Source organism: Schistocerca nitens, chromosome 9, assembly GCF_023898315.1.
Source record: "Schistocerca nitens isolate TAMUIC-IGC-003100 chromosome 9, iqSchNite1.1, whole genome shotgun sequence".
Lineage (NCBI taxonomy): Eukaryota > Metazoa > Arthropoda > Insecta > Orthoptera > Acrididae > Schistocerca > Schistocerca nitens.
Window position 1 is genome coordinate 496,727,753 of NC_064622.1, and position 17,918 is coordinate 496,745,670.

The 17,918-nt window shown below is 42.6% G+C and overlaps 1 protein-coding gene across 1 annotated transcript in view; it reads left to right on the plus strand.

Annotated features, from left to right (window-relative positions):
- LOC126203243 (ubiquitin carboxyl-terminal hydrolase 32) overlaps positions 1-17,918 on the plus strand; it is a 231,390-nt gene that overhangs the window by 33,879 nt on the left and 179,593 nt on the right. Inside the window, exons 5-8 of the mRNA XM_049937496.1 lie at positions 270-425; positions 2,970-3,209; positions 3,467-3,607; positions 7,316-7,443. Of these exons, the coding sequence (XP_049793453.1) occupies positions 270-425; positions 2,970-3,209; positions 3,467-3,607; positions 7,316-7,443 (665 nt within the window). The remainder of the gene's footprint in view (positions 1-269; positions 426-2,969; positions 3,210-3,466; positions 3,608-7,315; positions 7,444-17,918) is intronic.

Consider the following 17,918-nt stretch of genomic DNA (forward strand, 5'->3'; position numbering starts at 1 on the left):
AGTGTTAGTGCATCTGGCAATCTTTTTATAGTGGTAATTTATTAATTTTTTTCTGTTTTTATATGAAAACTATGCTACAGATTAGAACAACTGTAATTTCTACTTACAGGGAATGTTCCTTTTTCTATATATTGTGTGTGATTTAATGTATGTAAATGAGTCAAAATTTGTGGCTGCCTTCTAGTAATTGGTTTACAAAACAGAAAATTCTGGTATCCTCCTTATATCTTTGGCTTCCATAAAATTGTATTTTTTTCCCCTCCAGAAAGATCGTGTGTCATACGAAGAATTCCGGGACTGGCTCTTGTCACGTCGTGATGCGACCTCATTGAGCCGTTGGTTGCTGTCGGAGCCGTGTACTGTTACTCTAAGCAATGAATTGGAAACACCAACCTTCTACCAAACACTTGCTGGTGTGACTCATTGTAAGTCTTCATATTAAAAGAAAATCAGGCATGTTATTGTTGATGAGTTTATATGTTGAAAATATGTGTAAGAGAGAGAGAGAGAGAGAGAGAGAGAGAGAGAGAGAGAGAGAGAGATGTGTGTGTGGGGGGAATGGGAACTGATGTTTGCTCACCTGCCTCGTTGTCTTTTATTTCATTTGGTTGTCTTGTTCTGTGTAAATTTCACTTTATGTGCTTTTTTATGTGCATGTGTGTAGATTTACATTATTAACAGGCCTTTTGTAATTAACTATCCATAACTTTATCTTGTAAGATGTTACTAGTAACATCTCATCTTCATTCTCAATATTTTCTTCACTTCCAACACATTTTGAGCTACTACTTCATATTGGAGGACTATATTGCTGTTTCTGTACATTACATCTGCTTAGTTTGTCACCTGGTAGTAAATGAACGAGGCTGATCTCAGTTTTATGGGAAAAGCATCTCTGATGAGATTAATGAAAAAGATTTTGGTTTTATGTTTGTGTGAAGTCTCACATAGGAACCAGGAGCCTCTCGTTGTTGTGTGACAGTTTATGCATAAGCTATTGGACAGCTGTATTTCAATTATATTGCCAGAAATATTTGATGTAAATCTTAAAGAGGAGCAGCTCATCCACATGTTTGAGGTGGTATGAAAAGTATTTAGCACATGATCATAGCTGTGGAATGTGAGAATGCAGGTGAGACAGAATTATAGTTGCACTAATGTTGAAGGTTGTTCATATAAGTGGATAATGTGTTATCTGAGCTGATGACTGTGTGGGTCACAGGTGGAGGTTTTCTGTTAGTATATACATAGTGATTGGGAAAGTAAGTTACACAGATCTGCCCATGCTAAGATCATTGCACAAAAAAAAAGAAAAAAAAATAGTAATGCAGTGTCAAAAGAGAATACATTATCTAGGTTTCCTGCAGACACCATTGACCGAGCGAGGTGGCGCAGTGGTTAGCACACTGGACTCGCATTCGGGAGGACGACGGTTCAATCCCGTCTCCGGCCATCCTGATTTAGGTTTTCCGTGATTTCCCTAAATCGTTTCAGGCAAATGCCGGGATGGTTCCTTTGAAAGGGCACGGCCGATTTCCTTCCCAATCCTTCCCTAACCCGAGCTTGCGCTCCGTCTCTAATGACCTCGTTGTCGACGGGACGTTAAACACTAACCACCACCACCACCACCAGACACCATTGTGCTGCAGCACGGATAATGGGTGCGTCAGTATGTGCAATTGAAATGGCACAGCAACTGGAAATGTGCCCCAAAGTTGAAGTACCTGAGGCAGTAAGATTCTTCTGGGCCAAAGCCTAAATTGCTCACAGATTGAGTGTGGAATTCTGGTGATACATGGACCAAGTGGCATATTCAGCTGTAGTGGAATGGTGCCAAAAATTTGATGGACGTGGGTGTTACCAATCGGGAAGGAAGGCCATTGACCTTGACCACTGACAACACTGTCCAGGTAATTGAGGAATAACTTCTTAGCAACTGTAGACATATTATAGAGAACATTGCTTGGCAGATGCACATCTCAATAACCAGTGCTCATTCCGTTGTCAGAGATCGTCTGCAGTATTGAATATTATGCTCAAGCTGGTTTTTGCTTTCAGTGTTGCCTGCACACAAAGATGCGAAGTTCACTGTATCTCTAGATTTCTTCTGTCATTAGTCAGTGGAAGGCAATGATTTCATAAGTCACATCGTTACTGGTGGTGGGCCATGGGCCCAACGCTTCACACCTGTGGGAACGAGAGCATCTGTAGAATGTGGAGACCCTCTTCGACTCTGTCGAAGAAATGCAAAGTTGTGGCATCAGCAGGGATGGTCAGAGCCAGTGATTCCTTCAGCTGTGAAGGAGTTCTTTTGACAGAGTTTATGGCAAAGAACACAACCATTACTTCCATTTTTACACTGTGCAACACTGACATCACTGCACAGTGACGTAGAGAACTAGAAGTGTGGAAAATCACTGAAGACATTATTTTTCTGTGTGACAGTACAACACCCAACTCTGTGTACGACACTCTACCCTGAGTACAAATATGAGCTTTGCTTTATAGTTTTTGATGGGAAATTTGGAAGCATCTGTCATACAGTCCAGGTCCAGTACCTCACAATTTCCATCTTTTTGGCAATTTGAAATCGATTTTCCAGCTATAAGGATGTCCACATGGCACTTCTCATATTGCTCCCTGACGAGGACTGTATTTCTGTCGTCAAAGGATTGAATGGTCAGTAGAACATTTCATGTGTTATTTGCTTGGACTCAGTGACTGTGGAAAAATAGTCACTTTCCTTTGTCAGTTTGAAGTGTAGAGCAGCGTTCAATAAAAGTTAATTTGGGCTGCCATTATAATGTCACTTATTTTTTGAAGAGCCCTCGTAACATGAGCAAGTGACCGAATGAAAGAGGGATTTCGAGAGAAGGGTATGCATCTGTGCAACATTTGTTAGTTTATTAGACACATTACTTTTAAAATAGTGTTCTTCCAGTGTAGTTAAAAAATGATTTGCGTTTCAGTGGAAGAGAGTGACATCATCGAGCTGGAGAAGCGCTACTGGCTTTTGAAGGGCCAGTCACGCACGGGGAAGCTTGACCTGGACACGCTGGTGCCTCTGGTAAGCCCCCCAGTGCCCTTGTCCGTCTGTGCCGGGGTCTTCGCTGCGTTTGACGAGAACAGGGACAGCCACATCGACTTCAAGGAAATGGCGTGCGGTGTATCTGCTGCGTGCAGGGGCCCTCTCACTGAGAGGCAAAAGTGTGAGTATATAATGGAATTGTATAGCTGATGCAGTTCTGTGCTCATTTGGTAATGGCAAGTCAGATAACTTTTTGAATATCTACATAAAAAAATTATCTAGATCTGCATTTATGTTTCTAACTTATTTTTATTGAAAACTCTAACATTGTAGTGAATAAACAAGGATAAATACTTGCACTCTCAGTTGATAACTTCTTAACATAACTTTTTAATAATAATGATGAGTAATCTTGCAGTTTCATAAATTTTGTTTCAGTTTGTTTTAAAGTTTTTGATGGTGATAGAGACGGTGTCCTCACAGAAGAAGAGTTGCAGCACATGATTGATGTTCTATTATTTGTACGCCGTGAAAATAAATCATCTAAAGAACTCTCTCTAGATCCGTACGGTGAAGTTGGTATGTTATTTGCACGTACATAGAAAGTCAGAAATATGGCTATACATTTATTGAAAGTTGATTTTGTAACTAACAGAGATACTATGATTAGAAAGTTAGTTCTTGAAATGGAAAAATGCACCAAAGGCAAAAACTAACCCTGTTTTAGGTCCTGACATGACCCAAAATTTAATGCACAGTCACTTTTTTCCATGTTGATGTCTAGACTGACCCGGACTGCTTCCTCACTTTCTTTACCTAATGTTGCAGTGTGTAGTGCTTTAATAGTGTGAAACTTTCGTGTGAAACTTTCACCTAAAATCTAGCCAGTGACTACTGGCTGTCAAGTTAAGGGATGCAGCATGGCACTCTGTTGCTCCTTTCTTTCAAAGTGGGTAGGCAGGGATTGAAATTTTGTGTAAGAAGTTGTAAGAGGCACAGTGAAGCGGTGTAACATCTTGTTGATGTGATACTCATGTTTTACTTTAGTTTGTTGTCACCATAAGGTCAAGAATTTTTTACAGTATTCATTAGTATCTGTAGTTGTCTCAGATATTTTCCTAAAAGTTCTCATCTGGCTGTGAGACTTCAACAATAAAAATAAATTCATGTATCTGTTAATTCAATGAAAGTTGTTGAGGTGGAACATAAAGATTCTTCTTGGTTAAATATTTTACTTTTGAGTCATTTTGATTACTAGCTTTCTGACAATGCATCTTTATTTACTGTTAATGACTGTACTGCAATTTGTTCATTTCCGTGCGTGCGCGTGTGTGTGCGGGGAGTGGGTGGAGGGGGGGGGTGGGGGGGGGACAGTCACGATTGAACAAGGAGTAAACAGCTAATATTTATAGCAAAAAGCTAGTTGAACACACAACAGTAAATTGCAGTTCATGCTAAGTTATCAATAAAATAAAAATTGAGAGAAAAAAGACCATAAATCCGTCGCAGATAGCGGTACATGCAATGCTTTATGGGAGGCAGCTGTCGGAGTGGAGATGTTGTTGGTGGCTGGTAAGTTTGATGTTGATGGAGGTATTTCCTGTAACCTACTGTTCTATATAAAAGACACCAACCAATTCCTCCACTGACTTTCACTTTTCTTGTTCCTTTACCATCCAGTGCCCTTACTGTCACTGTCAAAGCCACCTCACTTTATGCTAGCATCCCCCAATGCTCACAGGCTTGCTGCTCTTGGGACACTCCCTTTCCCAATGCCAGACTTACCCCAAATTTACAACCTCCTTTCCAGTCACCATGGCCAACTGTATCCTTTTCCACAGTTACTTCTCCTTTGGAGACATCACCTACAAACAAGTGCCTGTTACAGCAATGGACACCTGCATGGGACCATGCTGTGCTAAGCAACTCATGTTTTGTCTTAGGGGAACCCTTCCTAACCACCCATAATTTGAAACCCTCTTACCTGGTTCAGATTCATTGATGACATCTTCATGACCGTGTATGAGGACACACTATCCACATTCCTCTAGAAGCACAACACCTTCTCCCCCATTCACTTCAGCTGGTCCACATGAATCTGACAAGCCACTTTCCTTGATGGTGACCTCAACCTCAAGCATGGCTACATTGTAACCTTCATCCATAGCAGATCTACCAGCCACTAATAATAATTCCACTTCAACAGATGCTACCTGTTCCACAACAAGAAGTCCTTTCCATGCAGCCTAGCAACCCAACGTAACCACATCTGCAGTGATAAGAAGCCCTCTCCAAATATGTAAGGGTCTCAATGAGGCCTTCACAGACCAGAAATACCCTCCCAACTTTTCCAGAAAACTAACCCCTGTGCTCTGTCTCTTCAGCCACCTACCACTTCCCACATTCTCACTGTCCAGCCACGGAGGACTGTCCATGTCACTCAGTACCACCCAGGACTGGAGCAACTGAATCACATTCTCCACCAGGATTTTGACTACTCTTCCTGTGCCCTGAAGTGAGGAATATCCTACACAGTATCTGTTCTGCCCCTCCTACAGAGGCATTTTGCTGCCCACTGAACCTATGAATTATCCCTGTCCATCCCTTGCCTCATGGCTAATGTCACCACAATAGACCTATGTGCAAGACCTTTCCCATACAGACTCCCAATACCACCTTTAAAAAACCCAGCCCTGTCACAGGCATTTCATACCTCATCAAAGGCAGGGCCACCTATGAAAGCAGCCCTGCAACCTCCCAATTAAGCTGCAATCACTGTGCTGCTTTCTACATGGGCATGACAATTAACAAGCTGCCTGTGTGCATGAGTGGCTTAAGTGTGGTCAACAAACAGCTGGATGACATAGTTGCCTCACAAACTGCACCATCTGGATCTTTTTTACTAATGCTAGGTTTTGTGAATAGCACAGGCGAGAGTTCTCCCTACAACATGTCCTTCATTCGCACAACCCCACACCTGGCCTCAATCTTTGCTAGTCTCTGTCCTTCACCTAGCTGCCCCTTCCCAGCTGTCACTCTAGAACTACACACGTCATCTGTTTCTCCAACACACCTACAGTCTTTTCCACTTCTCTTCTCTCCTCTCCTCTCTTCTCTACTATTTGTCACCCCCCCCCCCCCTCCCCTCCTCCAGGATAGCCCTCAGACAGTGCACCTAGCGGTCCTGTCCTGTCCCCACCACATCCTTGCATGCTCCCACATTTCAGTCAGTACAGCAATTTTCCCTAAGCTGCTATATTTCGCCCTCCCCATTCCTTTCCTTTCCTTTCCTTTCCTTTCCTTTCCTTTCCTTTCCTTTCCCCCATTCCCTTAGATTACTTCTCACATCAGTTGGAGTCAGGCTCCAGCGTCCATTGTGTGTGTGTGTGTGTGTGTGTGTGTGTGTGTGTGTGTGTGTGTGTGTGTGTGGTTTTTGTTTTTTGTTTTTGTTTATTCCCCTACTTCAGATAAAGCTTAAAATATTATACCTGTCTTTGTCATTGTGCCTGTCTGCAACCGAATTCCATCTCGTGGTGGATGGTAACAGTCTGTCCTTTCTGTAATATTGTTGTTAGCCTTTGCAATAACTACACTGCACGAACACTTCATACAGTGAGTGACATACATTTCAAAGGTGACATCAAAATATTTGCTGTGCCTCTGCACTCTAAGAATGAGTCGCATTTTTTAGTTACTGTTTTAGTGTTTAACACAGCGTCCTCGTAAAGGTGCGTCTTATGAAACCACAGTATGTTGTGTCCACAGTTTCAAAAAGTAAACTCAAGTTTTTCAAATTGTATAGTTTCATTTACTTGTACACTAGAGTGACTGATACTAAGCCCACATACATCCTCAGTGATTGTTTTCTAGTTGATGATCACATGTCTTGTGCACTGATGATGTTATAATTCCTTATGAGTTATTTTTCCCCCTTTTCACCCCTCTGTTTTTCCTAGTGTTAAATGTCTTACTTGCCTTTGTATCATTTTATATCGTGTTAGACATATTAGTCTTCTTGACTGATAGTCATTGTGGCATACAATTGCTCTCTCTTTCTCTGTAGTTCTAACTTGATGCTACATGTTTCAGTCCATCCTAACAGATGATGCAATAAGCATGTGAAAGAAATTTTGAATTAAATATACAATTTGTTACGTCTCTCTGCAGCATGCAGTACTAAATTATTTGCTTTAGATGTGAAGTCATATTTCTGACTTGCTGAAGAAAAGCTTTTAAGATGTATAACCAAAAATACAACTCAATAATTTATTTCTCCTTTAATGTTAGATGTGGAAATGGTCATGAAAGATATCAGGAGACACGCAACAAGTGAGAAAGGGTTGACAACGGAAGAATATTTAATGTGGACTGTGGAAAACCCACTTCCAATGGATTTCTTAAATTTGTTGTTTCAGGTAAGGGTTTGTAGTTGGTACCTATTCTGGACTAATTTGTTGTACAGAAACTAATTTTTCACATGTTATTTGTTCAGATATGTGTATTTAGAAACCGACTGATTGTAAGAACTCTGAAAACTATTGTGAAGTCCACAGCAGAGGGTAAACCAAATTGTACCAGTATTAAGGTTTCTTCCTACTCCACGACTGTATGGAGTGTGAGAGGAAAGATTGTTTGAATGCCTCTGAGTGTGCAGTAATTATTCTAATCTTATCGTCATTATCCCTATAGGAGCAGTACATAGTAATCATTTAAAGCCTGTTCTTGAAACTTTGTTATTAAACTTTTTCGGGGTAGTTTACGTCTTTCTTAGTCTTCCAGTTCAATTCCTTCAGTATCTCTAGGACACTCTCCCATGAATCAAACAAACTTGTGACCATTCATGCTGCCCTTCTCTGTATATGTTATATATTCGCTGCTAGTCTTATCTGGTACGGGTCCCATACAGTTGATCAATTTGTAAGCATTCTCCTTTCTAGACAGATTGCAATTCTCCATTATTCTACCAATAAACCAAAGTCTGCCACCTGATCCACCTGCGGCTGAGCCTATGTGATCATCCCATTTCATATCCCTACAAAGTGTTACACCCAGATATTTGTTCAAGTCGACCAGTTCCAACAGTGGCTTGTTAATGTTATAGGCATAGGACACTATGGTTTTTTATTTTGTGAAGAGCACAGTTTTACATTTCTGAACATTTAAAGTAAGTTGCCATCTTTGCACCACATATTTATACAGATTCTTTCACACAGCACTTCATTGTAGATAACTGGATCATCTGCAAAAAGTCTGACTTCACTATTAATATTTTCTGCAAGGTCATTAATATACAACATGAACAGCAAGCATTCCCTGAGCATATGTGAAGTTACTTCTACAGCTGATGGTGACTGTCCATCCAAGATAACATACTGTGCTGTCCGTAGCATAAAGTCCTCAGTCCAGTCACAAATTTCAGTTGATGATCATACTTTTGGCAGTAAGTATAGGTGTGGTACTGAGTCAAGCACTTTTCAGGAATCAAAGAACACTGCGTCTACCTGGTTGCCATGATCAAATGCTTTCAGTATGACATGTGAGAAAAGTGCGAGTTGTGTTTCACATGGTCGTTGTTTTCAAAATCCATGCCTGTTGAAGTGAGAAAGTCATTCTGTTCAAGATAGATCATTATGGTTAGATGGTAGTTTTGTGGATCACATCTTGTAGACAGGTGCAACCTGTGTTCCCCCCCCCCCCCCCTCCCCCCCCAAGAACTGGACATGGTGTTTTTCTCAATGGATCTACGATAGATTATAGTAAGAAGAGGGCTAAATGAGCTGCAAATTCAGTATAGAATCTGAATACTAATACTTACTTTGTTTACGGTCGCAGGTTCGAATCCTGCCTCGGGCATGGATGTGTGTGATGTCCTTAGGTTAGTTAGGTTTAAGTAGATCTATGTTCTAGGGGACTGATGACCTTAGAAGTTAAGTCCCATAGTGCTCAGACCAATTTTTGAACTTACTTTGTTCATATTTTCAGTGGTACAAGGATTAATTTGGGACGATTCTCCTTGGCTTTTCTTCGTAAAGGAACATTTGGAGTGAAGCATTTGCAATCTCTGTTTCTTTAGGAATTTATTTACAGTGACTGTATGTCATTGAGGTTCCCTCCCATTACGAACTGTTCACTGGGTGCATATCTATCCAGTGTGATGTCAGATATTCATTTAAACTTGAGCCATGGTTCTTCTACTTGCTCTTGCTCTGTGCTGAAAGTTCATATTCACAGGACATGTACATTAGTATGTTCTGCAGAAATGATTAACATTTATAACCTTTGGTCAACATGTGCCCTGTTGCCTTGTAGGCACAGTGTCCACTATGGGCCCAGGTAACTTTTTCCTTGTGTGATGGCATTTACACATATAAGGATGAATGGTGTCCTGTGGTATAACTGTCCATGCTTCTTTCACCAGGTTCCAAATTTCTTCTGTGGGGGTTGGCATTGGGTCACAGCACTACATCTGTTTTTTCACCATATCCTACACATTTTTGTTCCGTGACAAGTCTGATGACCTGGTGGGCCAGGGCAAAAGGCTGACAGCCTGTGACACCAAGAAGGCAAGTGTTCATGCAGCGACATGTGGTCATGAATTGTCTTGCTAAAAAAATTTCGTTTAGGCTGTTGTGCAGAAAGGGTATGGCTATGGTTCACAGGATGCCAATCATGTGGGTGACACTTGTCACAGTGCCCAGGACACACACCAACTGCGACTAATGGTGTATGGCCTTGAGTTGGCACTGTATGTCTTATGCAAATGAAGTCACTGCAATACCACTTCCCCTGTTGGCAGCAAACCAAAATTTGACCATCGTTTTCAAACAAATGGAACCTGGATTCTTCTGAAAACACTATATGATGCCATTGCTGTCACCAGTGGCATCGTTCCATACACCATTGCCATCTAGTATGTTTCTGCACATTCGTAAAAGGTAGGCAGACAAGTGGGTGATGTACATGTAATCCATGCCATAATAAATGGCGAAAGACTGTCATCCCTGATAGTGTATGATGTGTTACACTGTTCCACTGTTGTGTCAGAGCCGAGGAGGACACAAGTCTGTCCTGCAATTCCATTGGGATGAGGTGTTGGCCTTCTCGGGGGCTGGTCTGGTTGGTTTGTCCTAACCCATCCCCTCGTGTTCTAAGGCATTCCCTGAACCATTCTGTGCCTACCCAATGCACTGCATCACAATTTGCAGTTGGTTGCACCCTGTCCCCTAAATTGCTGCTGAAATAGCCTCTTCAACATGTTGAATGAGGTCCCAGGCATACACACTGAGTGGACATGGTGTCCTTTACTGTCTATTGCTACCATTTCCGTAAGGGGAACCATCATTTGTAGTGTTTTTGAACTGGTGACTGTTGATAAGACCACTACCCTTTCATGTTTGCCTCCTCTTGACACCGTACAAAATAGGTTTTTGCAAAACAGGTGAAGTGAGTCCCACTATTTCAGTGTCAGTGAAAGGCAACACATCAAACTTGTTGGTTAGGGGGATCAGTACAGAACCCTGAGTCCTCCCGGGTCCCTGTCCACCTTATATGGGATGGGTAGATCTACCAGTGACACTGCACTCACAGTCAGTTGAACGAGTAGTGATAGATACTGTACTTTCTGGAGAGGAGACAGGATCCACAGGAAATGATAATACTCGAAGTACTGGTATCACAGATACATGTCTCTTAGGAGCTCTTCCAACACACTGATTCCCAGCATCTGCCAACCTTTTAACAGTAGACAGAGTGATTTTGAGCTTGGATGTCAGTAACTCATCATGTATTCGAGAACAAATTCAAAGTGGGGCTGCATTTCATATGCTTAAATATTTTTTTGGAAAGAAAGAAAGTGATGAGACTTACCAAACAAAAGCGCTGGCAGGTCGATAGACACACAAACAAACACAAACATACACACAAAATTCTAGCTTTCGCAACAAACGGTTGCTTCATCAGGAAAGAGGGAAGGAGAGGGAAAGATGAAAGGAAGTGGGTTTTAAGGGAGAGGGTAAGGAGTCATTCCAATCCCGGGAGCGGAAAGACTTACCTTAGGGGGAAAAAAGGACGGGTATACAATCGCGCGCACACACACACATATCCATCCGCATATACACAGACACAAGCAGACATTTGTAAAGGCAAAGAGTTTGGGCAGAGATGTCAGTCGAGGCGGAAGTACAGAGGCAAAGGTGATGTTGAAAGACAGGTGAGGTACGAGCGGCGGCAAATAGAAATTGGAGATTAGCGGAGATTGAGGCCTGGCGGATAGCGAGAAGAGAGGATATGCTGAAGGGCAAGTTCCCACCTCCGGAGTTCTGACAGGTTGGTGTTAGTGGGAAGTATCCAGATAACCCGGACGGTGTAACACTGTGCCAAGATGTGCTGGCCGTGCACCAAGGCATGTTTAGCCACAGGGTGATCCTCATTACCAACAAACACTGTCTGCCTGTGTCCATTCATGCGAATGGACAGTTTGTTGCTGGTCATTCCCACATAGAAGGCTTCACAGTGTAGGCAGGTCAGTTGGTAAATCACGTGGGTGCTTTCACACGCGGCTCTGCCTTTGATCGTGTACACCTTCCGGGTTATAGGACTGGAGTAGGTGGTGGTGGGAGGGTGCATGGGACAGGTTTTACACCGGGGGCGGTTACAAGGGTAGGAGCCAGAGGGTAGGGAAGGTGGTTTGGGGATTTCATAGGGATGAACTAAGAGGTTACGAAGGTTAGGTGGACGGCGGAAAGACACTCTAGGTGGAGTGGGGAGGATTTCATGAAGGATGGATCTCATTTCAGGGCAGGATTTGAGGAAGTCGTATCCCTGCTGGAGAGCCACATTCAGAATCTGATCCAGTCCCGGAAAGTATCCTGTCACAAGTGGGGCACTTTTGGGGTTCTTCTGTGGAAGGTTCCGGGTTTGAGGAGATGAGGAAGTGGCTCTGGTTATTTGCTTCTGTACCAGGTCGGGAGGGTAGTTACGGGATGCGAAAGCTGTTTTCAGGTTGTTGGTGTAATGGTTCAAGGATTCCGGACTGGAGCAGATTCGTTTGCCACGAAGACCTAGGCTGTAGGGAAGGGACCGTTTGATGTGGAATGGGTGGCAGCTGTCATAATGGAGGTACTGTTGCTTGTTGGTGGGTTTGATGTGAACGGACGTGTGAAGCTGGCCATTGGACAGGTGGAGATCAACGTCAAGGAAAGTGGCATGGGATTTAGAGTAGGACCAGGTGAATCTGATGGAACCAAAGGAGTTGAGGTTGGAGAGGAAATTCTGGAGTTCTTCTTCACTGTGAGTCTGATGGAACAGTGAAGAAGAACTCCAGAATTTCCTCTCCAACCTCAACTCCTTTGGTTCCATCAGATTCACCTGGTCCTACTCTAAATCCCATGCCACTTTCCTTGACGTTGATCTCCACCTGTCCAATGGCCAGCTTCACACGTCCGTCCACATCAAACCCACCAACAAGCAACAGTGCCTCCATTATGACAGCTGCTACCCATTCCATATCAAACGGTCCCTTCCCTACAGCCTAGGTCTTCGTGGCAAACGAATCTGCTCCAGTCCGGAATCCTTGAACCATTATACCAACAACCTGAAAACAGCTTTCGCATCCCGTAACTACCCTCCCGACCTGGTACAGAAGCAAATAACCAGAGCCACTTCCTCATCTCCTCAAACCCGGAACCTTCCACAGAAGAACCCCAAAAGTGCCCCACTTGTGACAGGATACTTTCCGGGACTGGATCAGATTCTGAATGTGGCTCTCCAGCAGGGATACGACTTCCTCAAATCCTGCCCTGAAATGAGATCCATCCTTCATGAAATCCTCCCCACTCCACCTAGAGTGTCTTTCCGCCGTCCACCTAACCTTCGTAACCTCTTAGTTCATCCCTATGAAATCCCCAAACCACCTTCCCTACCCTCTGGCTCCTACCCTTGTAACCGCCCCCGGTGTAAAACCTGTCCCATGCACCCTCCCACCACCACCTACTCCAGTCCTGTAACCCGGAAGGTGTACACGATCAAAGGCAGAGCCACGTGTGAAAGCACCCACGTGATTTACCAACTGACCTGCCTACACTGTGAAGCCTTCTATGTGGGAATGACCAGCAACAAACTGTACATTCGCATGAATGGACACAGGCAGACAGTGTTTGTTGGTAATGAGGATCACCCTGTGGCTAAACATGCCTTGGTGCACGGCCAGCACATCTTGGCACAGTGTTACACCGTCCGGGTTATCTGGATACTTCCCACTAACACCAACCTGTCAGAACTCCGGAGGTGGGAACTTGCCCTTCAGCATATCCTCTCTTCTCGCTATCCGCCAGGCCTCAATCTCCGCTAATCTCCAATTTCTATTTGCCGCCGCTCGTACCTCACCTGTCTTTCAACATCACCTTTGCCTCTGTACTTCCGCCTCGACTGACATCTCTGCCCAAACTCTTTGCCTTTACAAATGTCTGCTTGTGTCTGTGTATATGCGGATGGATATGTGTGTGTGCGCGCGAGTGTATACCCGTCCTTTTTTCCCCCTAAGGTAAGTCTTTCCGCTCCCGGGATTGGAATGACTCCTTACCCTCTCCCTTAAAACCCACTTCCTTTCATCTTTCCCTCTACTTCCCTCTTTCCTGACGAAGCAACCGTTTGTTGCGAAAGCTGGAATTTTGTGTGTATGTTTGTGTTTATTTGTGTGTCTATCGACCTGCCAGCACTTTTGTTTGGTAAGTCTCATCACTTTCTTTCTTTTTAGATATATTTTTTCCACGTGGAATGTTTCCCTCTGTTATATAAATATTTTTTTGTGATTACAATGTAAGGTAGTGTCTGCAAAAATAATGTCTAGCAGCTAAGGAGTGTTGGTATCAGTTCAGAATTTCCATTTGAAATGTAATCTTCTCAATGGTTGTTTATATATGTACACCGGTGGGGGAAAATCACAACACTGTAACGCAATTAATGAAGTTTAATGAAATTTCAGGAATAAATTTCCTTAGGTAACATACTTAAGTGATTGACAATGCAAGATCACAGCTTAATGTAAGAATCAGGTAAGCCTTGCAAGGGTGAAATTCTTATACATTAATAACAGGTGTAACTGCCAGAATGTTAAATGCAAGCATGCAGACATGCACAAATTGAGTTGTGCATGTGCTGGATGTAAGTTTGTGGGATGGAGCTCCATACCTGTTGCACTTGGTTGGCCAATACAGGGACAGTTAATGCTATTTGTGGATGATGCTAGAGTTATTGTCCGATAATGTCCCATATGTGCTTGACTGGAGATGAATCTGGTGATCAAGCAGGCTAAGGCTTGTCAACATTCTTTAGAGCATGTTGGGATACAACAGCAGTATGTTGGCAAGTATTATCCCATTGGAAAACACTCCCTGGGATACTGTTCGTGAATGGCAATACAACAGGTTGAATCACGAGATTGACGTACAGCAAGGCAGTGAGGATGCACAGGATAACCTTGAGAATGCTCCTGCTGTTGTACAAAATGATACCCCAGACCATAACACCAGGTGTAGGTTCAGTGTATCTACCACGCAGACAGGTTGGTTGCATGCTTTCAGCTGGCCTCCCCCTAATAAACACATGGATTTCACTGGCACAGAGGTAGAACCAGCTTTTATCAGAGAAAAACAACAGACCTCCACCCAGCCTTCCATTGAGCTCTCACTTGACACCACTGAAGTCGCAAATGGTGGTGGTTGGGTTCAGCGGAATGCATGGTACATGATATCTGGCTTGGAGCTGTCCTTGAAGTAATCAATTTGTAACAGTTCGTTATGTTAGTCTGGTGCTCACTGCTGCTCAGATTGCTGCTGCAGATGCAGTATGATGTGCCAGAGTCGCACGCCGAATGTGATGGTCTTTCCTTTCGGTAGCAACACGTGGCTGTCCCAAGCCCAGTCTTCTTGCGGCTGTACATTCTCGTGAGCAGCACTGCTGCAATCGAGTACAGTGGTTACATTTGTGCCATGTCTACCTGCAGTATCGCAGAAGGAACATACAGTTCCTTGTAGTCCTATTATACGGCCTCGTTCAAACACGGTGAGATGTTGATAATGACATCTTTATCACCTTAAAGGCATTCTTGACTAACAGCAGCTTACCATGTCCAATCTCAAAGGTAACTAATGCTCACAACCATTAGAGTGTGTATTTAAAGGAAACCTGACTTGAACACTCATAGTGGAAGCTAGTAGACCACTGTTATGTGACTAGTGCAAAATTTGAATACATATCATCTCTTTGATGTAAAAACACATCTACCAGCTTTCATTTATGTTGCACAACTCCTCCTTGGCATAGAATATTTTTTTTTCTGACCCCTCAAGGTTTACTGACCCTGAATTCTCAAGCTGCAGTGAATAACCACTGCAAGCAACAAAATAAGAACCGCAATGGTAATGACTGGGGGAAACCCTTCAGACGTTGGCTTGGCGTACTTATAATCATCACTGCCTCGGGCTCAACTCCATTTGTCCATCAGCAGTGGAAGGTGAACCTTTGACAATGCCAGCCACTCCTGCTGACAAAACATCAGGAAAATGCCTAAACGAACACTGGCTGAAGATTAATGACAATATTATGAAAAGGATAGATTACTATTTTCCATATATAGGAAGTGTTGAGTTGCCGACAGGCATGACAAAAAGACTGCTTTTGAGCTTTCAGCCAAAAAGCCTTCTTCTAAAGAAGAAGACACCCACACATTCACACAAGCACAATTCAGACATAGATGGTCACTATCTCTGGCCACTGAGGCTGGACTGTTCTATTTTATACTGTGAATATTTTCAATCTTATATTGGTGATTTAAGAGTTGGAAGATCTATACAATGATGCAGTTAAGTTTTCATAATAATGTCGTCATTCCATCATTGATTTTCCGTTGTTTTATACTGGCTGAAAATTCTGATACAGAAGCCAACAGATATTACATTAACAAGTAGCCACGAAACCCTCAAAAAATTTTGTATTTTTATATTCTTAATATTTTTCTGCTTTTTTTTCTTTACCTTTGTTTGATTTCCATTTTCATCCACATCTACATGGATACTCTGCAAATCACATTTAAATGCCTGGCAGATGGTTCATCGAACTACCTTCACAATTCTCTATTATTCCAATCTCGTATAGCGCGCAGAAAGAATGAACACCTGTATCTTTCCGTACGAGCTGTGATTTCCCTTATTTTATCTTGGTGATTGTTCTTCTCTATGTAGGTTGGTGTCAGCAAAATATTTTCGCATTCGGAGGAGAAAGTTGGTGATTGGAATTTTGTGAGAACATTCCGTCGCAATAAAAAACACCTTTCTTTTAATGATGTCCAGCCCAAATCCTGTATCATTTCTATGACACTCTCTCCCATATTTCGTGATAATACAAAACGTGCTGCCTTTCTTTGAACTTTTTCGATGTACTCTGTCAGTCCTCTCTGCTAAGGATCCCACACCGCGCAGCAGTATTCTAAAAGAGGACGGACAAGTGTAGTGTAGGCAGTCTCCTTGGTACGTCTGTTACATTTTCTAAGTGTCCTGCCAATAAAACGCAGCCTTTGGTTAGCCTTCCCCACAACATTTTCTATGTGTTCCTTCCAATTTAAGTTCTTCGTTGTTGTAATACCTAGGTATTTAGTTGAATTTACGGCTTTTAGATTAGACTTGATTTATCGTGTAACCGACCTTTCATGACTGTGTTTTCTGTATCCTACTTGTCTACCATGAGCGTTTAACCTGTATCAATATGAGAGTGCTCCCACATCATTTGTAAAACCTAGTTTTTTGCACGTTATTCCAAAATTGCTGTTTAATCCAAGGAGTCATTCCCAACGGTGTGACCATTCAAATTACCATTTCTAGCTGCAATCCATATTTTTGCAAAGACCACCACCTATTCACATTTTATCAGTCCCTAATCTTTACCAACTTGGTTGTGGTAAACTGCATCCCTATGGCACAAGTCTTCGTTTACTACCTCTACTCCTTTACTCCTGTCATACAGTCATACAGTCAAGAGATTCCAGGACTTCATCTTCCAGATCAAATCCATGTCCTTGAAAAACCTGACAAACATGCACACTAGCACCTCCAATAAACTAAACTATGAACCTCCTATTCTCTTACCTTGAAGTACGTTAACCCACATAGACCCAAACCATCTCCAGTAAACTAGTCTGTTGCCCTGTAATAGCCACCAAACCATGCTATGCAGACACACACACACACACACATACACACACACACACACACACTGTGAAAAATAGTGCTGTCACAAACCAAGGATGACAGACATCGGAAGTTATCAAGAATTGTTTTTGTTTAAATTCTGCAGGGGATCCTGCTCTCACACTTGTCAAAAAATAGAGGGACAGAATTTATGCTATCTCACCCACTAATTATTAACTTAATTGTTGATAACTTCTGATGTGTCATCTTGGGTTTGTGATGGCACAAGGATTTGCTATGCTCACATTTGTGTGTGCACACCTGTGTGTGCGCGCACATGCTTTTCCCTTTACAGAACTTCTCTGAAAACCAAGGTTTTAAATTCACTTGCACTGCACCTTCTTGCTGCCATTTTGCCTTGAAAATGGCAGTGTATGCTCCGGTTGAAATATCGGCAGTTGTCTACTGCTTTCCCAAAAGTTATTTCAACTTTTTTTTTTTTTATTGTTCATTAAATTTTATTGTGATTCAACTGAGGGAAAAATGAAGTAGTCAGTGGGCAGTTATGATGATTGCACATTTTATGGTGAGCTGTACTGCTAATCCAGCACAGTTTTGTCTTTCATCAGCCTATTCCATAGGAATCCATGATACCTAGGCCAGTATTCTTCTGGTCACATATGGGAATGTCATGTAGGCTCTAGCTTCTT